The sequence below is a fragment of the Triticum urartu genome, chromosome 4 (genome assembly GCF_003073215.2).
Source record: "Triticum urartu cultivar G1812 chromosome 4, Tu2.1, whole genome shotgun sequence".
Lineage (NCBI taxonomy): Eukaryota > Viridiplantae > Streptophyta > Magnoliopsida > Poales > Poaceae > Triticum > Triticum urartu.
In genome coordinates, this window is record NC_053025.1 from 501,605,485 (window position 1) to 501,629,674 (window position 24,190).

Genomic DNA, 24,190 nt, shown 5'->3' on the forward strand with positions numbered 1-24,190 from the left:
TTTTCAAATACTTAGGCGAGTACTGGACTGCAGCTAAGCCCCCGAGTGGGAGGGTCGCTCACCACTCGGTAGGATTTTCAAATACTTAGGCGAAACGGGTTCGCAGCTAAGCCTCTGAGTGGGAGACTGGCTCACCACTCGGTAGGAAATTATTTTTACGAACTTAGGCGAAGCGGATTCGCAGCTAAGCCACCCACTGGGGGATTTCTCCCGCAAACAAAAACAATAACAATCACTGGGAAAATTATAACGCTCTTGTCTTTGATAAATAAACTACAGGAGTTTTTCTTATTACATCTCATCCGAGTGAGAATTCAAGTATAAAAGGGGCGGAGTAGCTCCGCATTCCAGGCTCATGGCTCATCAATCTGGCGATCGACATTGTAGAGGTGGTACGCTCCATTGTGGAGGACTCTGGTGACTATGAAGGGGCCTTCCCAAGTAGGAGCGAGTTTGTGTGGTTTCTGCTGATCCACTCGGAGGACTAAGTCTCCTTCTTGGAAGGCTCGACTCTTCACATTTCTGGCATGGGATCGACGCAAGTCTTGCTGATAGATGGTCGATCGGATCATGGCCATTTCTCTTTCTTCTTCCAGGAGGTTGACTGTGTCCTGCCGGGCTTGTTCTGCTTCGTCTTCAGAGTAGAGCTCGACTCGAGGGGTGTTGTGAAGCAGGTCACTCGGCAAGACTGCTTCGGCTCCGTAGACCAGAAAGAATGGGGTTCTTCCGGTCGATCGGTTCGGGGTTGTCCTCAATCCCCAAAGAACTTATGAAAGCTCGTCGACCCATGCTCCTGCTGCGTGCTTGAGATCGCGCATCAATCAAGGTTTCAGTCCTTTGAGAATTAAGCCGTTCGCTCTTTCCGCTTGTCCATTTGACTGGGGATGAGCGACTGAAGCGTAGTTGACTCGTGTGCCCTGAGAGGCGCAAAAGGCCCTGAATTTGTCGGAATCGAAGTTTGACCCATTATCAGTGATGATGCTGTGCGGAACTCCATATCTGAATGTCAACTCTCTGATGAAACTGATAGTGGTGCAAGCATCGAGATTCTTGATAAGCTTAGCTTCAATCCATTTGGTGAACTTGTCGATTGCTACTAGCACATGAGTGAAGCCGCTCCTGCCTGTTCTCAGTGGTCCAACCATGTCCAGCCCCCAAATAGCGAAGGGCCAGACGAGTGGAATGGTTTTCCGGGCTGACGCGGGCTTGTGCGACATATTGGAGTAATACTGACATCCTTCACATTTGTCGACTATCTCTTTCGCCATTTCATTCGCTCTTGGCCAGTAGAATCCCGCTCGGTATGCTTTAGCCACAATGGTCCGAGAGGATGCATGATGACCACAGGTTCCCGAGTGGATATCATCAAGGATCATCTGACCTTCTTCTGGTGTAACACACTTCTGACTGACTCCAGTTGCGCTTTCTCTATATAACTGTCCTTTTATGACTGTAAAGGCCTTGGATCGACGGACGATCTGTCGAGCCTCTTCTTCATCTTCTGGGAGCTCTTTCCTTAGGATGTACGCGATGTACGGTATTGTCCAGTCGGGAGTGATGACCAAGACTTCCATGATCAGGTCGACCACAGCTGGAACTTTAACTTCAGTCGGATCTGTGGCACTTTTTTGGCTGCGGGGCCTCTTCAGTGAAGGGATCCTCCTGAACTGATGGTGCGTGGATGTGTTCCAAAAACACATTGCTGGGAATGGCTTCTCTTTTGGAACCTATTTTTGCCAAATCATCAGCTGCTTGATTTTTCAGTCGGGGTATGTGATGAAGTTCTAACCCCTCGAATTTCTTCTCCAGCTTTCTCACTGCATTGCAATAACCAGTCATGGCTGGACTTTTGACGTCCCACTCCTTCATCACCTGATTAACCACCAAATCTGAGTCACCATAGACCATGAGGCGACGGACGCCGAGTGAAATGGCCATGCGCAACCCATATAAAAGTGCTTCATATTCTGCCTCGTTATTGGAGGAATCAAAGTGGATTTGAAGAACATATCTGAGCTTATCTCCTCGGGGGGAGACCAACACCACTCCGGCACCGGAACCATCCAGCATCTTGGAACCGTCGAAGAACATGGTCCAATGCTCCGAGTGAACCTGAGTCGGCAGTTGCTTTCAATCCACTCGGCGACGAAATCTGCGATTGCCTGGGACTTGATAGCTTTCTTTGCCTCAAACTTGATATCTAGAGGAAGCAGTTCAATCGCCCATTTTGCCACTAGACCAGTTGCATCTCTGTTATGCAGGATCTCTGACAATGGAGCGTCGCTGACGACTGTAATGGAATGATCAGAGAAGTAGTGAGCAACTTTCTTTGTGGTCATATAAATCCCATATACAAGCTTCTGATAATGAGGATATCTTTGCTTCGACGGGGTCAAAACTTCAGAAATATAATATACTGGGCGCTGAACTTTGAAGGCTTTTCCTTCTTCTTCCCGCTCGACCGTAAGTACCATACTGACGACTTGTCCCACGGCTGCGATGTAAAGCAGCAAAGGCTCCTTGCTGATTGGGGTAGCAAGCACCGGCTGGGTGGAGAGCAGAGCTTTGAGCTCTGCAAACGCTGCATCAGCTTCAGGAGTCCACTCGAACTTGTCGGACTTCTTCATCAATCGGTAAAGAGGCAATGCCTTTTCACCGAGACGAGATATGAATCGACTTAAAGCGGCCAAGCAACCAGTAAGCTTCTGGACATCGTGCACTCATACAGGACTTTTCATTCGGAGTATTGTACCGACTTTTTCTGGATTGGCGTCGATTCCCCGTTCGGAAACGAGAAAACCGAGTAATTTTCCGCCAGGGACTTCGAATGTGCACTTTGATGGATTGAGCTTGATATCATACCTCCTGAGGTTGGCAAAGGTTTCAGCAAGGTCAGTCAGCAGGTCGGAACCCTTCCGTGACTTGACCACGATATCATCCATGTATGCTTCCACATTTCGACTGATTTGAGTGAGCAAACACTTCTGAATCATCCTCATGAATGTGGCTCCGGCATTCTTGAGGCCAAACGGCATGGTAACGTAACAGAAGCACCCGAATGGAGTGATAAAAGCTGTTTTGATCTCATCAGGTCCATACAGATGGATCTAATGGTACCCGGAATAGGCGTCTAAAAAAGACAGTCGCTCACATCCCGCAGTCGAGTCGACTATCTGGTCGATGCGGGGGAGAGGAAAATGTTCTTTCGGGCAGGCCTGATTGATATGTTTAAAGTCAATGCACATGCGAAGTGACTTGTCCTTCTTGGGGACCATGACAACGTTGGCGAGCCACTCGGAGTGGTAGATTTCTCGGATGAACTCTGCTGCTAAGAGCCGAGCCACCTCCTCGCCAATAGCCTTTCTCTTCTGGACGGCGGACCGTCGGAGATGCTCTTTGACAGGTTTTACTTTTGAGTCGACTCTTAGGCGGTGCTCAGCCAGCTCCCTGGGAACACCCGGCATGTCAGAAGGCTTCCATGCGAAAATGTCCCAGTTCTCACGGAGGAACTGGATGAGCGCTTCTTCCTATTTGGAGTCGAGCGTTGTTGAGATATGAGTTGGAGCAGCGCTGGGATCGCTCAGGTGAATGTGAGCTGTCTTCGTTTCGCCAGACGACTGAAAAGCTGATTCTATAGCGGGCTTCTTGGCTCGCAACAAATCACTCGGGTCTGTAGTCTTCTGGTATTCCTACAGCTCCACCACTGCCATCTGAGCATCAGTGATCTTTGAACCTTTCTAAAAACATTCTTCTGCTTTCTTCCGATTGCCCGTAACAGTGATCACACCTTTGGGGCCAGGCATCTTCAATTTGAGATACACATAACATGGTCGGGCCATGAAGCGTGCATAGGCCGGCCTGCCCAGAATAGCGTGATAGGCACTCTGGAAGTCTACAACTTGAAACGTCAACTTTTCTTTGCGGTAATTCTTGGAATCACCGAAAACCACATCAAGAGTAATCTGGCCGAGTGATTCAGCCTTCTTCCAAGGAATGACCCCATGGAAACTCATGTTGCTGGTACTGAGTCTGGACATCGGAATGCCCATCCCTTTCAACATCTCACCATATAGTATGTTCAAATCACTGCCACCATCCATCAAGACTTTGGTCAGTCGAGTGCCTTCAACAACTGGGTCGACCACCAAAGCTTGCCTCCCGGGGGTGGCAATGTGCGTTGGGTGATCTGACCGGTCGAATGTGATGGCAGTCTGAGACCACTTCAGATAACTGGGTGTTGTCGGAGCAACCATATTCACCTCTCAGTTGATAACTTTCAGTCGACTTTTGCTTTCAACATCAGCAAAAATCATCAGGGTGGAATTGACCTGGGGGTATCCATCATCACTATCTTCCTTGTCCTCAACTTTGTCCGACTCCTTTTCCTTATCTTTGGGCTGCTTGCCCTGGAACTACTGGATCAAGAGTCGACACTGTCGAGTGGTATGTTTCGGGTAAATGAAATTACCCTCTTCATCTTTCTTGGTGTGGATGTGACATGGCAAATCCAACACATCATTTCCGTCCTGGTCTTTAACTTTCTTGGGGTTCCAAGGTCCTTTGGGTTTCCCCTTAAACTTTCCTTGAGTTATAGCCAAGGCTTCCCCAGGAGCACCTGGCTCAGCTTTCCGCTTCTGTTTCCGATTGGAATTTCCTCCAGTTTCTTGAGCGACTGGCTTGAGCTTGCCACTCCTGAGTCGATCCTCATCTTCACCATTAGCGTACTTGCTGGCAATCTCCATCATCCGATTCAAAGACATATCCCCGATTCGACCGAATTTCAGATTCAGTTCTCTGTACTTGACGCCTTCTTTGAAGGCACAGACTGCTTGGTGGTCAGGCACATTCTCTACTGTGTGATGTAACGTGATCCATCTCTGGATGTAATCCCTCAAAGTTTCATTCGGCTTCTGCACGCAAGACCGCAGTTCCGTCAGCCCTGCCGGTCGCTTGCATGTTCCTTCAAATGTGGTGACAAGCACTTGGGCAAGATCTTCCCAAGTGTAAGTGCTGCTGGGTGCTAACTGGTTCAGCCACGCTCTGGCCGAGCCCTCCAACATGAGAGGCAGGTGCTTCATGGCCACTTCGTCATTGCCGCCGCCAATCTGGACGGCCACTCGGTAGTCTTCAAGCCAAGTATCGGGCTTGGACTCACCAGTGAACTTACTGACTCCAGTCGCCAACCTGAAGTTGGGAGGAATCACAGCGGCCCTGATGGCTCTACTAAAGCACTCTGGCCCTGAAACATGTACTCTGCTGCTGGTAGGTGCATCTCTGTCGTGACCTTCTCGGTGAGCTCTGTTCCTGTCGACCAAACCTTGAACGAGAATGGATCTCGCATCAAAGCCTGGCTCCCTGGGGTCGACTGGAACCCTTCGCCCAACACTATGAGGGCGCCTGTCATCCTGCTGTCGAGGCGCATACGACCCGCTCTTCGGGGAGGGGTGGGCACTCGACGTCGATCGTCACGATCGAATCGGTGATCATATTGCTCACGGTTCCCGTACTGATTACGCCGGTCCCCATGTCCCTCACGCCTCGGGGGCGATCTTGGGCTATGAGCTGACTGGACTGTGTCCGCAGCAACGGATCTGCTATGAATCATGTTCCGTGACTAAGAAACAGCGGAATTCTGGTCTCCTGCTGCCCGGAGTAACGCTCTGATCTGCAGCAAGCCGCTGCCAGCCTCCGACTGGGAAGGCTGAATCGACTCTGCTATACGGGCTGCAGCTGCTAAATTCTGAATCAGAGTTCGATATACCTGCGGGGGCGGAAAGAGCTGACATCGACTGGATTCTGGAACCCGCTGTCGCGCACGCTCGTCGAGTGCTCGCTGGAGGTTCTCCAGTCGAGTGCGCTCGGCCAAGTTCGCCAGGCACGCGTCCTCCAAGGCACGAGCCTCGGGGGTTTCTCCAACGATAGGAGTGTGCAGCGCATCCATGTTTCGACGACGAAGTTCTTCTCTCTGCAGCGACGTGAGAGGCTCGGGGAGATATTCCTCATGGGGACGCGACGTGTCGCCTCCACCTGCGCCTCCGTCGGTGCAGGGAAAACCGGGAGGACTAGGTGGTCCATCGACCATCAGAACCTCCGCCACCGGATCACTGCTGTCACACTCGGATGCGGTCTCTGTGGAGCCAGTCGACAGATCGAACAGGCCGTAGAGGGATTCGTCGGGCTCGATCGTCGTGACTTGAGGGGTGGCCGACTGGCGTGCCACTGCGTGTCTCACCCACCGCTGAAGTCTCGACCGACCGGAGCGCTTGCGCCAGCGGGAAACAGGGAGGGAAGACAACACAGGAGTCGACCGGTAGGGGGTCGATGGTTGCCGCAAGAGAACGCCGCAGACGCACGCGCTAAAGTGCGTTGCCCCGCAGACGGGGAGTGCGTCCATGTCGAGCGGAGCCTCCTGAAGCCAAGCGGAGTCGTCGGCGATGAACGTGAGCGCGCCGAGACGGATCTCACGGCCCTCCACCAAAACTCCACCAGAAACCATGATGATTTGGATAGGAAAAGATCGCAACTCCTCCAACAAATCGCTAAAACACCGGCCCCAAGGTGGGTGCCAACTGTCATGGTTCTAAGTCTGACAGTAATGTAGGGGGGTAAGTATGGAGAGGCAAGATCTTAGCTATGGAGAAGTTGTAAGCACACGAGATTTACGAGTTCAGGCCCTTCTCGGAGGAAGTAACAGCCCTACGTCTCGGAGCCCGGAGGCGGTCGACTAGATTATGTGTGTATGAATTACAGGGGTGCGAACCCTTTACACTGAGGAGGGGTGGCTTATATAGAGTTCGCCGGACCCCTCCGGCCCTCAGTTATGCAGGGTTTAAGATACATTAAGGTCGGGCGTTACTGGTAACGCCCTTAATAAAGTGCTATGATGACCATAAAAGCTACTTAATAACCGACCTTAGCGTGCGGAGTGCCTTTAGGTCTTCTCCCCGTCGAGTGGTTTGGTCTTGGTCGAGTGATCGCTTCTTGGTCGAGTGTCTTCGAGTCTGTCAAGTGGAACACCTCCAAGTCGATTGAAAGGTGATTTCTTCTAGAGATGTCCTTGGGTAGGGCAGTTTGGACAGGTCCATGACCCTACCCTAGGTACATAGCTTCATCAGCGCCCCCTCCTTCCTTCTCTTCTCTCTTCCCTTTCCTTCTCTCCTACTCCTACTACATGGAAGGGGGGATCCTACTCCCGGTGGGAGTAGGACTCCCTAGGGCGCGCCATAGTAGAGGGCCGGCCCTCCCCCTCCTCCACTCCTTTATATACGGGGGAGGGGGCACCCCATAGACACACAAGTTGATCATTGATCTCTTAGCCGTGTGCGGTGCCCCCCTCCACCATAATCCACCTCGGTCATATCGTAGCGGTGCTTAGGCGAAGCCCTGTTTCGGTAGCATCATCATCACCGTCATCACGCCGTCGTGCTGACGAAGCTCTCCCTCGACACTCTGCTGGATCGTGAGTTTGTGGGACGTCACCGAGCCGAACGTGTGTAGATCGCGGAGGTGCCGTACTTTCAGTACTAGGATCGGTCGATCGTGAAGACGTACGACTACATCAACCACATTGTCATAACGCTTCCACTTACGGTCTATGAGGGTACGTGGACAACACTTTCCCCTCTCGTTGCTATGCATCACCATGATCTTGCGTGTGCGTAAGATTTTTTTTGAAATTACTGCGTTCCCCAACACTTTGATGTTCCTGCTTAAGGTTTCTAGTACAAATGTGCATACTAGGTTTACGTGCATAGTTCTCATGGTGGGTAGGACCAATGTGTTCGCTACTTTAGGCACTAGTACAAATGTAGCAATGCTGCCAATGCCATGTTACTTATCCATGTCATCTTACCTGACAAGGTGATAGACGGAGTGGGACAGGGCTAGTGGAGGATCCCATGTCGTCGCGGTGCAGAGACCGTCGTGGACTTCATCCCACGAACTGCTAGCTCAGGAGGGCGAACCTGCTTGGCAGGGTCGCCTTCATGAGCCATCCACGTTCAAGGGGACTAGCTCCTAGGACCAGCCACGAGGAGGGGTCCCGAGAGCCGCTTATGTTTTACGTGCAAATCATGGATGAGTAGGATCTGGCCATGCTCGTCATCCCTCCCAAGTTCCAGGAGGTGATGAGGCAGTGGCTCGTGCTTAAGACCAAGCATGTCGTCAGGTTGTCTGCCAACAAGTGGTGCGAATTTTGGGCGCATGTTCAGACCTTCGAGGGGCAGATGATGCTTGGTCGGGGCTGGCAGTACTTCTATCGTAGCCACAGGATCGTCCCCGGCGACCTCGTCATGCCGTGCATCTACGTCCTAGGCCTCAAGGTCCAAATCTACAACCACGACAGCTCCATCGGGTGCAGGGTGCGCTGACGCAGCCACAACTGCATCGGTGACCTTGAATTTTCCCTCTGAACTAGTTAATATGAACTTGTAGTTAGTTTGCTGCGGTGATGAGAGAACTTGGCGCGAACCTGTTAATACTTTTGTCGAGGGTTAAGCACTGTGTGGTGAAGCAGGAGGCATGTGATGCCCCCGCTGTCTTTAAACTTATGTCTATTTAGCAGATCTGCTGTTTAGTTGCATGTTTGTCTGTTGTTAGCTTATTTACCTGCTAGTTTTTGTGCTGTTAGTGCTTTGCCTAATGTGGTGGTAAGGCCACCACATTTGAATGGGATGAACAGAACACAAAAGTGTATGCAGCCAAATAGTTGTGGTTTGCATCTGTTCATCCCTTAAGCACAAATGCGGGCAACCAAATAGTCGGGCTTAAAGTGACCATTGATGCAATGCAGGCAACCAAACAACATGCAGATGTTGATTTGTTGCCTTTTTTGCTTAACCAGACTCTGGTGAGATGTGGCTGAAATGCACGCACTATTTACTCGAGGCAACCAAACACATCCTTGATGTTTCATTGATACTTCCTTTATCTCAGTTTACAAGTCCTGCACATGTATTTAGGTCGTCAATTTAACTTATATAAATCAATTGTTTAACATCAAAATTATATCATTAGAAAATAGAATATCTAAAGTTTCTAGTAATATATATTTTGTAATGTATGCCTCTTACTAAGTTGATCAAATTAGAGCAACTCCAACGGGCTGACCCAAACGGACGGCGTTTTTATCCTCTTTTTGTCCGTTTGGGTCGGCCGGCCGTCCGCCATCTGCTCTTTTTTAGTTTTGGGTCGGCAGTGCGCCCAACGGGCCGACCTATTTCATAACCGTGCGCGCTTTAGATCATGCCAGCGGCCATGCCGTCGCCCTGGTTTTGGCGCTCCAGCGCGCGGGAAAGGTTCATGCGCGCGCGGGAAAGCGACCTAGCGCGCGCTGGTTTTCACGCTCCAGCGCGCGGGAAAGGTTCGCGCGCACCGCAGCCGACGCTCGTTATAAGAAGGCGCTCCCTCCACACTCTGCCCGCCGCCCACTCGTCTCGCCCCCTCTCACTAGCCTCGCCGTCTCTGCGCCACCATGTCGATCCGCCGCCTGGATGCTTCGGATTTTCGCGGAGTCCGCGAGCGCCGCTCTGGCGCCTTCTCCTTCGAGATATGGTTTCGCGAGAAACATCTCATCCTCGGCACTTTCGACACCGCAGAGGAGGCGGCCCGCGTGCACGTCGGGATATGAATTTTCCCGACATGTCGAGCCAGTGGGCGCAGGATCTGGCGCCTCTCCCGCGGCTTTTCACCGACGAGGATCATCGTGTCCACCGGAGGCGGCAGTGTCGCCTCGCCATCGCTGATATGGACGTGGAAGCCATGGTGGTGTGGCGCGAACGCTTCCCGCAGGACATCGTCGACGAGCGCCAGTTCTATAAGCAAAGGAGGTTGGAGAGGGACGCGAGGAGGACAGAGCGAGCCGCCTATCGGGAGGACAAGCGTTCGCGGAAGCAGGCCGCTCAATTGAAACTGAAGCTACGAGAAACGTCGGGTTGGGCCTTTGAAGACGAGCAGCATACTGACGCCTGCATTCAGACGTCGGAGGAGGACATTACCGAGTCGGAGTCAGAAAGCGACGAGTAGTGGTCTTTTCTTTTATCTGTGTACGCTAGTACTATCTATGTATCCATTTTATCGGAAAAATGGCATGCGGCGTCGGCAACGAAGCAGGCGGGCAAAAGTGTGTTGTTTGATGTGGAGAGGCCAATCCAATGTGTCACCGACCAGCGGGCCCGGTGAGAAAAGAGGGCGAGTGCGCGCGCGTCCGTCTTATGTCCGCGCCGATGTAAATCCGGCTCAAAAATGGGCTAGGAATGTTTCGGCAGGTGGACGAAAGCGAACGCACGTCCGTTTGGGTCGGCGCGTTGGGCCTACTTTTTTGTCCGCGCCGATCAAAACGGACGGCCGCGGACGAAATGAGTCGCCTTATTAAAGTTGCTCTTAACGATTAAAACTTGTAGGCCTCCTTTGGTTTAGAGGAATTTCATAGGAACTCTAGAGGATAGGATTTTTATAGGATTTTTTCCTTTAGAGCCCTTTGGTTCATAGGAATGAATTCCTATTCCTACATAGGATTGGTTCTATCCTTCACATTTCATAGGAAAAAAAAGCCTAGACTTAATGAAAAAATTTCTTTGGTGTCAACTAAATGATATCTTGTTTCCTATTTATACTCATAGGATTTGAGATACATATCATCTTATTTCTTACAAAATTCCTATTCTATAATAATTCTATCCTATGAACCAAAAGAGACCGTAAACTGAGATGAAGGGAGTACACTGGTGTCATTTCCGAAAGAGCGGAAGAGCAGATGTCATTTCCGAAAGGGCCGATGCGTCCTTCTATGCAGGATCGAGGCCTCAAGTGGTTGCCACACCCCCACACCGGTCTGCTGCCTATTGGACGGGAGCATATAGCGGCGAAGATTCATACTGCGTGCGGAGGATATCTCGTTCTGATCCTTCGGCGCGGACGCATGCGCACGTGTAGGCGTCACCTACCCCGAGACAAGAACGTGCACGATCGGACGGGCCAGGCCGAGCACGACAGCCGGGCCCGAGCGCGCGCGGCACGTCTCCCGCGTGCGCCCGCCCACCCACCGACCGACCACCGCCACTGCCACGGCAACACCTTCGTGCACCGACGTACTCTTCTAGTGCTCCTAGTATGCTGTAACCGTCAAGCTGTTTTACCTTTCGCCGTGCGTGCGGTGGGAGGTCTGGAGATGCGGCCGGGAACGCTGCGCGCGCTTGACCAGGCGGATGAACGATCCTCGGGTAGGTTATTCAACTCGCCGTGTGATCTGACATTGAGTGTGGAACTCCGGCACCGCCACCTGCCACCCATTGGACCGGTTGACGCTTCACCGTCAAGTCAGAATGATACAACCTCGATACGCACTCAAGCACATGATGCTCTCCCATCAATTTTTGATCAGGGAAGGAATAACAATAGCTTCACAGTATAGCCCAAACGGCATCCGATCGCTGTCCAGTTTTTATAGTGTTTCCAAGCACTACTATGCTGTGCATCAGCGGCACAGCTTATGCGCACCCATCTGAGTGCGTATCACGGCATTCCCTTTTCCCTTCTGTTGAGCGATACCTATCACGCATACATTTCCGTCCAGTTTCTAGAACAGGACGGCCAAATGCAGCCGGTGCAGGTCATGTCGTCGTGTCTCGTGTGTGATGGCAAAGCGAGACACGGATACGCAGCAGCAGAGCACATCACAATTCACAAAGATGGACGGCAACGCAATGCAACAACCGGGCCGGGCCTGCCTGATCGGCGAGAACAAAGCTGCGCCGACAGCGCTCTATCCGATTTTATTGGCCGAAATGAGAACCCGATCCTTATCCCGTGACCCGACCCTTGGTAGGGCAGCGTAGGGCCGTACGTAGGACCATCGACCCCCACTGGCCACTCCATCCCCCGGGAGCGGCACACATCTGAAAATCCCGCCAGATGATAACGATTAGCGATGATCGTGAGCACTAATCTGAACTTCTTTTTGAGGGGTGCGAGGACTAAGAGCAACTTTAATGGGGCGACCCATTCCGTCTGCGGCCGTCCGTTTGGATCCGCGCGGATAGAAAAGACGGCCCAACGCGCCGACTTAAACGGACGCGCATCCGTTTTTCGTCCGCGGACGACCCATTCACGGTCCATTTTTAAGCCTGATTTACGTCGGCGTGGACACGCGACGGACGCGCGTGCGGTCGCCTACTCCTATCCCCGGGTCTGCTGGTCTGTGACACATTGGCCTTCCCCCCCCCCCCCCCCCCCCCCCCCCCCGGCCAACAAGCAACTCTCGCCCCCCGCCTTCTCCGTCACCGACGTCGTCGTCCATTTTTGCGGCGACTCTTCCAGCTGCCGCCGCCTCGACATCCGCACAGCAACACCGCCCCTGCCCCCAGTCGTCTGCCCCGAGGAGCAAACTAGTTCCCGCCGCCGGTTTCCCCACCGCACAGCCGCCCCGCGACCAAGAAGACGCCTCGCCGGCCCCGCCACATACGACCGGCACGCTCGTCGGACGTCGTCACACTCGTCGGACATCGGCAGGGCAGCTAGCTGGTCTGTGGGCGCCGCATCTCCCCTCGCCGTCTCTCTCCTTCTTTGACGCCCGCAAACTGTTCGACGGTTTGCCAAGGTACGAAAATGGACTCCGCCGACGAGTTCTTTTTTCATAATTTCATTTGCGACTCCGACGATTCGTCGTCCGACAACGAGGAGGAGATATTGGCTGCTGTGTTGGTCCATCACCACCTCAACAAACCAGCGGCCGTTGTTCCGTGGCTCCATTCCGGACCACCTTCCGGCGTTGAATCGTAACCGAGAGAGCGGACATTTCCTTCTCTGGAAGCACTACTTTGATACAACAAACCCATTGTTCAAACATCACAAATTTCGCCGCCGGTTTCGTATGAGTAGGCATGTTTTCAACCGTATTAGAAAGGGAGTGGTCGGCTATGATGACAACTACGAGTGCAAAGAGGATGCCGTCGGCAAGATTGGTTTCTCCTCTTATCAAAAATGCACTGCCGCCATCCGAATGCTTGCATACGGAGTGTCCGGTGATCTCATTAACGAGTACGTCCGTATGAGCGAGTCTACATGCCTAGAGTCCCTGTACAAGTTCTGCAAGGCTGTGATTGCTGTGTTTGGCCCTAAGTACTTGAGAGAGCCGACAGCTGCAGATACAGCCCGTTTGTTGGCGATAAATGCTAGCAGGGGCTTCCCGGGGATGCTTGGCAGCATAGACTGCATGCACTGGGAGTGAAAGAACTGCCCTTCTGCTTGGCAAGGCCAGTATAAAGGGACATGTCAGGGCTTGCCCTGTTATACTAGAGGCCGTGGCGTCTCAAGATCTCTGGATCTGGCACTCTTTCTTTGGCATGACTGGATCACACAATGATATCAATGTGCTTCAGCGCTCGCCGGTGTTTGCTAGGCTTGCCGAAGGCAACAGCCCACCGATGAACTTTGCTATCAACGGCCACAACTACGACAGAGGGTACTATTTGGGTGACGGTATCTATTCTCAGTGGACCATTATTGTAAAGATAATACCCAACCCTGTTGGAGAGAAAAGGAAAAGATTTGACTAAGAGTAAGAGAGTGCTAGAAAGGATGTCGAGCCTGCCTTTGGTGTTTTGCAATATCGATGGGGCATTGTTCGGTATCCTGCTAATACTTGGAGCACGCAGAAACTATGTGAGGTGATGACTGCTTGTGTGATCATGCACAATGTGATCGAAGAAGACGAGCGCCCGAAACGTCTGTACAATCAAGGCTTTCAGTTTCAGGGTGAGAATGTTGTGACTGAGCATGGAGTAGCGGCAACATTTGAGCAGTTGAAGACATGCGTGATTGAGAAACTCACGTGCAACTGCAAAATAATTTGGTTGAGCATATGTGGACTCATGTTGGCAACCAATAGATGTATCTTCTTTTATTCGTTTGTAAAACTATGTGAAACATTTTTATTTTTATTTGGCCTGTAACTATACTATTTATTTGGGCGGACTATTTTATTTGTTAAATTTTTATTTCACAATATGTTGAATGCAATGCAAAAATGGACAACCAGCCGACCACGCCTGCACATATAGGTCGACGCGTTGGACGCGCTGCCGACCCATATGAAAAACAGAGCGAACGCCGGGCGGGCGGCCGACTCAAACGGACAAAAAACGGACGAAATCATCATCCGTTTGAATCGACCCGTTGAAGTTGCTCTAATCTGAGAGATTCCCCAACAACCAGGATGAAGCAAACTCTCGTCTCCTGGTAGGCCAGCCAGCCAGGGCCACGTTGCCACGCCCCACTTTTGGCTACAAAAGGAAGAAACGAACGATGGGGAGAAGAAAGAAGCACACACCGGCTGCTTTGCAACCACCCTGTAATCACATGTATTTCTGCTTTTGCATTTTTTAATCGTAATGATGAGATGAAGGAACCCACCCGTGTAACACACACCGGCTACTTTTGCAGTTCTTCTTCTCAAGGAGTACGTATAGAAGTTACAGTTATTTTTTATTTCGTTTTTTAGGATACTTATTTGTTTTATTTCGACGCGTTGAACGTACAAGTTGCAGACTCATCCTCAAATTTGAACGCAGAAGAAAGTAAACCTGTACGGCGTAGGTGCTAATCTTAGCGTCCGTAAATCTAGTACCAGTAGCGTTTCACGTTCCAAATTTGAAATGCGGATCCATCGGCCGGCATCACGATTTTCTCAACCGAAAAGAGAAAATGAAAAGGAAAAAGGAAAATGGGATTATCTATTGTAGTTTACCTTCATTATACCCGTCAAAAGTACGAAAGCCCAGGCAGTCATTGGCTGGCAGGCTGGGTGGGCTCCTGGAAAATCTAAAACAAACAAACGGAACGGAGGGGAAAGGGGTCCATCCATCCATCCATCCCCACGCAAGCAGGCACGGCGATCTCTCCTCAAATGTAGCGCCGGGGAAGGGGAAAGGGAAACCAAACCAAATCGCCCCCCAATCAAGCAAAGCAAACAAACAAACAAACAAACCGAAACGAACCGAGGAGAGCACGCACGATACTGCGGGCAGGCGAGGCGAATCGAAACCATCCCTGAGAAAACGGGAAGCGGAAAAAGGGCCTCCAAACCAAACCCAGGGGAGGGGAGGGGAGGGGAGCGCAGCCCCCCCAACCAATCCCGAGATCCAGCCAGCCAGGGTCCGCCAGCCGCCGCATTGCCGCAGATCGAGATGGCGCCGCAGCTGACCGGCGCGCCCGGCTCGGCGGCGGCGGCGGGCGGCGCCGCGGCCGTCAAGCCGCAGTTCCACCACTACCACCACCACCGCCTGCCCCCGCGCCACCACCACCCGCCCTCGCTCCTCTCCAAGCTCGCCTTCTGGTCCGTCTGCTCCCTCGCGCTGCTCCTCGCCTTCCTCCTCCTCGCCCCCTCCTCCGCCCCCGCTCCGCGCGCCGCCCCCGACTCCCCGCGCCGCTCCCTCCACGCCCGCCCCGACTCCGCCGCCGCCTGGGGCGGCGCCGCCTGGGAGAGGAAGGTGCGGGCCTCCGCGCGCGCCAGGCGCCCGGGCCTCTCCGTCCTCGTCACCGGCGCCGCGGGCTTTGTCGGCTGCCACGCCGCCGCCGCGCTGCGCCGCCGCGGCGACGGCGTCCTCGGCCTCGACAACTTCAACGACTACTACGACCCCGCCCTCAAGCGCGGCCGGGCCGCGCTGCTCGCGCGCTCGGGCGTCTACGTCGTCGACGGTGACATCGCCGACGCCGAGCTCCTCGCCAAGCTGTTCGACGTCGCGCCCTTCACGCACGTCCTGCACCTCGCGGCCCAGGCTGGCGTGCGCCACGCGCTCGTTGACCCCATGTCGTATGTGCGGGCGAACGTCGCTGGGCTCGTCGCGCTGCTTGAGGCGGCTCGCGCGGCCGACCCGCAGCCGGCGATCGTCTGGGCATCCTCGTCTTCGGTCTACGGGCTCAACTCCCATGTGCCTTTCTCCGAGCATGACAGGACGGACCGACCCGCGTCTCTCTACGCGGCCACCAAGAAGGCTGGTGAGGAGATCGCTCATGTCTACAACCACATCTATGGCCTCTCGCTCACCGCCCTCCGGTTTTTCACCGTATATGGGCCGTGGGGGCGCCCCGACATGGCATACTTCTTCTTCACCCGGGACATTCTTGCTGGTCGGCCAATCACGGTTTATGAGAGCTCCGGTGGAGGCACACACCAGACCACCATTTCCCGGGATTTCACCTACATTGATGATATTGTGAAAGGGTGTATTGGGGCATTGGATACAGCTGGGCGGAGCACAGGCAGCGGCGGCAAGAAGCGAGGGCCAGCGCCATTCAGGACATACAATTTGGGGAACACTTCTCCAGTGCCGGTGACACAGCTTGTGGATTTACTGGAGAAGATGCTCAAGGTGAAGGCCGTGAGGAGGGTTGTCAAGATGCCAAGGAACGGGGATGTGCCGTACACGCATGCTAACATCAGCCTTGCACAGCGGGAGCTTGGGTATCGGCCATCCACTGATCTCCAAACAGGGCTCAAGAAGTTCGTGCGGTGGTATCTTGAGTACTACAATCCTGAGTTGGCTGTGAAGCAGAAGCAGCATGGCAGTAGCAATGGCAAGGGTTCACGCGGTCGGAATGGCAGCACGAGCAGCGCAAGATGACTGACTGTTCAGTTTCTGGATGGCCCTCTTCTGACGGTGTGTATCAGAGTTCTAGTCCAGTGCTTAATTCATCAGATTTTGAGAGGCCCGTTTTACCCAGCGCCTTCAAGTGAAACGAAACAACCATGAAGTAGTTAGTGTTGAAAACTGTTGCTTCTGTTTGCTTCCCTGTAGCTGCGCATCACTCCCTAGTTCCATTAGTTGGTTCTTAGGATGACACTGCTAGGAAGATTTTTCAATCATTTTGGGGAGCAGGCTGTGCATTGCAAAGACTACGATAGATTCTTTTAGTGACATTTGTACCACGAGAGAGAAGGAAGTATATCATGACTGTTTCTTTTGTTCAATTGAAGTAGCTTCGATCAATATTTAGTTCTCTCTGAAGTCTGAACCCTATATCTTACTGATATTCATGCTAGTTTCCTGTATGGTGGTGCATATTGCGTGCACTTGTGGTATAAAACATGTCTTTGCCATGACAATCTTAAAATCTACCTTTTCCTTTGTGGATACGAATCATGTGATTTAGTATTTGTTTTTGTCTGTACTGATCAATATTACCATGATATATTTCTTATTGGTTTATCATGGATTTGTGAGTGCTACTGTGATGCAACTTTTCTGAGACAGATTAAACGTACGCGCTTCTTTGGTCATTGGTATAGCTGATATTATTTGCAATTGCAATGTGCTCATGTCCATCTGCTTGAACTTTGGTCACTGGTATAGCTGATATTATTTGCAATTGCCACGTGCTCATGTTCATCTGCTCAAATTGTCTGATTTGGCTTTCTCATTATGAACTACTCCCTCTGTAAAGTTTTATAAGAGCGTTTAGATCACTAAAGTAGTGATCTAAACGCTCTTATATTTGTTTACAGAGGGAGTACTAGATCTATTAATTGAACTGATGCTACTTATACTTTTGATATGCGGATGGTTGAATGCTATGGTATGGGAATCACCAATTGTCTAGAAAACAGAAACATAATTTCAGACTATCCAAAGGTTTACGCCGATGGGAAGATCTGATCACTTGTTACTATAGCAATCCAGTCCTTTTCTTTACTTTGGGCTAAAAATTTTGTCGGACTTTTATTCATATTGTATTGTACCACCAGGATGAGAATGAGTCTGTGAGTAAAAATGTCCATTGTGTCATGGTACCATTGTAACTGTAATTTTGCTGGAGACTGTATAACAAAAATATCAACTAACTTTACAGGAAGTGCAAGTTGGAATCATAATTTCTCTTGAGAAAACGGTGATTTATCGATCTGATTGTCTAGTGGTCGTGCATTTTCTCGTTTGGTCTTTGAAGATTTTCTTTCACTCTTTGTCCTGGAAATGGCATCGTGAACGTTGCTGATATCTTTGGATGCCATGGTTGCATTGCGAACATGTGATTTATAATTGCTCTGTGGCTTCAATCTGCATGACCATTTTGATTGTTTGTCATTGTCATGACCAACACTTAAGCAGAGGTAACCATCTTCAAGCACACTTTTAACTCTGATGTCACTGCAATTAAGTAGTATGCTATAACTGGTGCGAGCTTCGTGTTTGCTTGGCTACCACTAAGGGCCTTTCAGGCACATTTTATTCACCATCTTAATGGTTACTCCATGTAAGCATGTTTATTACCACTATAGCTTCGAATTTGCTTCATGTGCATGTGAAGGGATGAGAGGTGACGCGTGCATTAGCAACTGCATGTGAGCAGGTCTAAACATCGTGCCCACTAAGTATTCTGAAGGATAAGTTCTTTCCTGGATAGTTGACTACCAGAACTCTTGCTTGTGCGTCCGTCCTTCCGGATGTGTTCTGTCCATGTGCCTTCCTCCTTTCCAGGATTCTCCATGGGCATGTGCTCTCTCCTTTCTAATAGCTAGCTGCCCAAGGATTCGAAACCTCAAATTGCAGCCTGGGGATCATCAAAAGTCCGCAACCCCGGCACTGGCCACATCACTCTAGCTAGAATTAGCAGTTCGAGCTGAAGACCGGCCTGTTTTGAGACTGTCAGTTTGCAACTGCATCGGCGCACAAAGCTTTTGCGTGTTCGCAAAAAAAGAAAAGAAAAGCTCTCAGTTTGCAAATCATTCTAGTGCCCACGTCTGTCATATTTTTTCTGCCCAAATGGCCATTCTATGCAACACGCATTTAGCAATGAACTAGCAGAGTCTACCAGGTTATCATGTATTCTTGTCTTGTAGGTAATGCCCTGGCGTTCAGATATGAAAAAAAGTTCATGCTGTCGCTTTCAGTTTCATTATTGCTAACAGTATCGGTACCAGTAACATACGTTGATTATTTGAACTCTTTTTTTTTTGAAAAATCTGATTATTTGGACTCTGAGCTCCACTGATCATTACGCTTTTCCTCTGTATTTCTATTGTGTAGACAGGTTATCATGTTCGACCCAACTTCTTTACAGTTTCATGATTCTGATCTGTCTAGCGTTGTCCTAGCTAACATGGAGCCTTGAATACTTGGCATAAAGGAAAAATAGTTTCATAAAATAATCATTTGAACAGTGTGAAGTGAAAAGATTGAATTCTAATTTTACCATGTATTTTTGTCATCGTGATAATTTTTACTGTAAGAAAAATCATGTCATTTTTATCATATTAAATAGACACAGTTCCCTTCAGTGTCAGATTTAAAGGATTCACCCATTGGTTTTCCTTTGATTCCCTTTGTTACCTCTTTTCAGCAAGCAATTCTCACCAAAAGCGATGATGAAAAATCTTCACTTTTTTTTGAAACAGTGGTGCACTAGTTATTTTTGTACGGAAAATGAAGTAGTTCTGGACAAATTCTTAGCAATACCAATTCAGTTGGTTTAATCGATCATGCAAAGGCGTGTTTGGTTGCTCGCATCTGAGCCAACCAGGCTCGTGCGAGGTGTATTTGGGCTGTTTGGTTATCTGGTCGACATCTGCTTCTCCGGCCGCACGGAATTTAAAGCAGCTTTGGGCTGTCCACGAGGGAGGGCTCGAAACGGCGGTTTTTGGTGAGCCAGGCTCACTCGGGCCATGTGTGCCCATCCACTGCATGCATTGGGAAGCGTGGGAGACGGACAAGAGGGTGTATTTGGGCTGTTTGGTTATCTGGTCGGCATCTACTTCTCCGGCCGCACAGAATTTAAAGCAGCTTTGGGCTGTCCACGAGGGAGGGTTCGAATCGGCGGTTTTTGGCGAGCCAGGCTCACTCGGGCCATGTGTGCCCGTCCACTGCATGCATTGGGAAGCGTGGGAGACGGACAAGACGCCTCGTAACTCCTCTCCCCCTCTCTCTCTCCACTCACCTCCCACTCTCATTCACACTGCTCTCTCCATCTCCCTCACCGCCCCTTTGTGCTCTCCTCTAATGGCACGCCCGCCATCGCGCCGCCCCCACCCCCGTCATCGCCGACAACAACCCAATCCAAGATCGCTGGGTCTCCAGTCTCTCCAACAACAACACTGACCTCATGACAGCCATCTGTGCGTCCTCCCATTTCTGCCCCAAGTCGTGTCCTTCGGCCAATGGGTGCCAGTCGTTCTGCCTCGGCCTTCTTATCCGAATCTACTGGTCCCTGGGTTCAATTGCGGCGCCGGAGGGAAGCCCATCGGTTGCGATGGCAGCAGCGGTGTTCGGAAGTTTTTTAACCCCATTCGGGGGTTTTCTCCAGGGAACGCGGCAGGGCCATGGACAACGACGCCGTCTTCCTCTACCTCGCGCGTCACCAGGAGCACCATCGCATCGGCAATGGCCCTGGGCATGGCCAAGTCATCCTCTTTGGGTCGCCCCACGTTCCTGCCAGGGTTTGCTCCTCGGCTGGCCTACGCTCCAGCGGCAACCGCTCCGGTAAGTCTCATTTTCCCCTTTGCTCGTAGATGTAGTTTAGGGTTTGGGCTTAGTGAGTACGAGGATTGGATCCAATCCGATTGCAATCGAATCGATTCGAATCCAATCGATTGTTGTTACTGATAGTGTAGATGGCAACAATCTCTTTGTGCGGATGCAAAATTGCTGCATGATCATGTGTTCATATTAGATTGTTACATTAGTGCTCCTCGGGTGTTGATGCTAGATTGGTACCGGTACAATGGTGGTGATACTTTTTTGTTCCTAGATTTGTGCTTGATGATTGTTGTTGGTGTCAAAACCGGCAGACCACGGGGCAGTGGGTGATCTCAGACAGATGGTAACAGGAACAGAGAGACGATGTTTTACCCAGGTTCGGGCCCTCTTAATGAAGGTAAAACCCTACGTCCTGCTCTTGTTTATATTGATATGGATGTATCAAGTACAGAGTTGATCTACCTCGAGATCGTAAGATGTGGTCTAACTCTAGGGCTAGGTGAATGATATTGTGTTGATGTCCCCTCTACGGGCTAAACCCTACGGCTTATATAAACACCATGTAGGGTATCTACGGTTACAAGGTCGGTATCCTGGCGTGGAGGCAGTAAGAGAAGTCTTGGAGTATACAACAAGTCTTCGGCAGATGCAGTCTTGATCACGCCCCATCGTGCGGCCTCCGGAGTCCATCTTGATAAGAATAAGGGCCAACTAGCCCAATCCGAGGAGTATGGGCCGACCAGGTGGGTACCCCCTAGTCCAGGACATCGTCAGTAGCCCTCAAACGGGTCTTCTGCGCGAAGGAGGATTCCCTTGACGAGGACAACCTCGGATCCGAAGTCCTTGGCTCGACAGACAAGTTCCCCCTTTGTGATTTCAAGATTCCACGCTTTTAAAAGAGCGATGTAAAATGAGACCGGACCGAGCTTATGCCTTGCCCGAAGAGATGGGGTGACTTAGCCTCAAAGGCCGACCACCTAGGTGTGAATAGTTCCACCTAGTATGACAACTTTATTGAAGCGGCTATAATGCCCCGGACACAACCGCCGGTGGTCGTTACTCCTGGCGGGATCTAGACTGGCCCCACAGATCAATACTAGTCTTTTCTGTTGTTACGGCATATCTCTCTCAAGGTAGTTTTGGTGATTGATGACAACATGTTTGCGGACTAATCTTGTGTGTTGAATTATTCTCAGATTCTCCTCTGGCACGGGACGCTTTCTTCCCCTCGGAGTGTATTTCAAGACGGTGTAGCTCTTTCGTTTCTTTCTAGGTGGACTAGTTGCGTAGAGGGCACCGTACTATCAAGAGGGGGTCCGCTGGGGTTTTGCTTGGGTGGAATCATCATGTACACATCAGCTTCTCACCCTCCGAGCTTTTCCTATCCATTGAAGAGATCTCTCCTCTCTTCCTTGTTCTGTCTAGGTCTAAGCGGCAGTACCGCACACCCAGCGGTAGTATCGCTGAGAAGCCACAAGCGGCAGTACCGCTTCGCAGCGGTAGTACCGCCGTGGCTCCACAGCAGTAGTACCGCTGGGGGCCTGGCACCTCCGCTGGTCCTCATTTTATTTGAGAGATCCCTTCTCTCTCTCTCTCGCGCCCCAGCGGTAGTACCGCACTGCCTGCGGTACTACGGCCGAAGGGTCACAAGCGGCAGTACCGCTCCACAGCGGTACTACCGCCCTTGACCCCACTGCCGTAGTACCGCTGGGTAGTTTGGTTCCTACCGCCTCGATTCGAGAGGTCTTTTTTCTCGTGTCGGGTTTTGCGGCACTAGTCACGGTTGTAGTGGCGGTAGTACCGTTCCAGGAGCGGTAGTACCGCCCTACCACCGCGGTAGTACCGCATTTGGGTCCGTTCCCTACTAAGTCTCCTCAGCGCGGCAGTACCGCTGGTTGGCGCGGCAGTACCGTCGCCTGGCGGTAGTACCGCCCTGTGCGGGGCTGGTTGGTGGGGGGCAACGGGATTGTTGCCCCCACTATAAAAGGGAGTCCCCTTCCTCCTTCTCACCTACCTCTTCCTCCCCCAAGCTCCATTTATTGCTCAAGCTCCACTAAATACTCCAAGCTTCATTTCCGCCCGATCTATCTCTCTAGCCAATCAAATTTGTTGATTTGCTCGGGAGTGGTTGAGAAGGCCCCGATCTACACTTCCACCAAGGGATTTTCGATTCCCCCACTCATCCCTAGCGGATCTTGTTACTCTTGGGTGCTTGAGCACCCTAGACGGTTGAGGTCACCTCGGAGCCATATTCCATTGTGGTGAAGCTTCGTGGTCTTGTTGGGAGCCTCCGATTAAGTTGTGGAGATTTCCCCAACCTTGTTTGTAAAGGTTCGGTCGCCGCCTTCAAGGGCACCAATAGTGGAATCACGGCATCTCGCATTGTGTGAGGGCGTGAGGAGAATACGGTGGCCCTAGTGGCTTCTTGGGGAGCATTGTGCCTCCACACCGCTCCAACGGAGACGTACTTCCCCTCAAAAGGAAGGAACTTCGGTAACACATCCTCGTCTCCACCGGATTCCACTCTTGGTTATCTCTTACCTTTACTTGTGCAAGCTCTTTATTGTTTCTACCCTTGCTTGCTTGTATGCTTGTTGTTATTGCATCATATAGGTTGCTCACCTAGTTGCACATCTAGACAACCTACTTTGATGCAAAGTTTAATTTGGTAAAGAAAAGCTAAAAATTGGTAGTTGCCTATTCACCCCCCCTCTAGTCAACCATATCGATCCTTTCAATTGGTATCAGAGCCTCGTATCTTTATTAAGGACTTTACCGTCCAAAGAGTATGGTTGATACTGTAGACGGTGTGGAGGAACACTCCGGTGTGAATCCGATCTCGTCTACGGGAGATGGGGGAACTTCGGTCTCTCGTGAGGAGTTCAATGTGGCCTTGGAGACATTGAAAACCTCCATGACGACCGAAGTTGAAAGCATGTTTACTAAATTTCTTGAGGGGCTTAAACTATCCACCGCACCGTTGAAAGTGGGTGATTCCGCCAACAAGGTGTCGGATGCTATCCCCGACAAGGGGGAAGCTAGTAGTGAAAAGGCTCCTTCTTCTAGTGGCAAGAATGGCACCGGCATCTTTGCCCATGTGGAACCACCACTTGTTTATGGTGGACCGGTTCCTTCCACTCATTTGAATCATGCCGGTCCTCCCCCTAAGATTGTGAAAAATGAGGATTTTGATTCTTGGGTTTACCGCTTTAAACGTCATTTAAATCATGTGAACACTAACCTTTGGAGAATCATTGAAGAAGGTTTCTATCCACATGATCCAAGCAACTTCACTCCTCGAGAAGCCGCGGACAATCAATTCAATGAGAATGCTCTCTTCATCATTCAAGATGCAATTCCACCCGAAGACCTACCTCATCTTCGTCCCTTCGCCTTGGCCAAAGATGCATGGCATTGTGTCGTGTCTCTCTACCGGGGAAGCGCAAGCATTCAACGCTCCAACTATGAAGTGGTACAAGATGAGGCCGATGAGTTTGCAATGAAGGAAGATGAAGAACCTCGTGAGCTTTATCGGAGAGTAACCAAACTCGCGGTCTCACTATGAGATCACGGGAGCAAGGACACGGATGACAATTGGATCAAGCGCAAATTCCTCAAGGCAATGATGCCCTACCACAAGGCCATGTCCTCCGTCATTCGTCAAAGACCGGACTTCCACACTTTGACCTCAAGCGAAGTGTTGGATGAGTTTGTGGCCATGAACA

At 51.1% G+C, this 24,190-nt stretch overlaps 1 protein-coding gene across 1 annotated transcript; it reads left to right on the top strand.

The window, feature by feature from the left end:
- Positions 1–14,929: 14,929 nt before the first annotated feature.
- LOC125552284 (UDP-glucuronate 4-epimerase 3-like) lies at positions 14,930–16,966 on the top strand. Its single transcript, XM_048715783.1, has one exon. It carries the CDS (start codon positions 15,183–15,185, stop codon positions 16,617–16,619), a length of 1,437 nt encoding a protein of 478 aa, XP_048571740.1. The 5' UTR covers positions 14,930–15,182; the 3' UTR covers positions 16,620–16,966.
- Positions 16,967–24,190: the final 7,224 nt, after the last annotated feature.

Excerpts from the sequence above, each read along its gene's own strand:
- LOC125552284 (XM_048715783.1), top strand. The coding sequence starts at position 15,183 with ATGGCGCCGCAGCTGACCGGCGCGCCCGGCTCGGCGGCGGCGGCGGGC.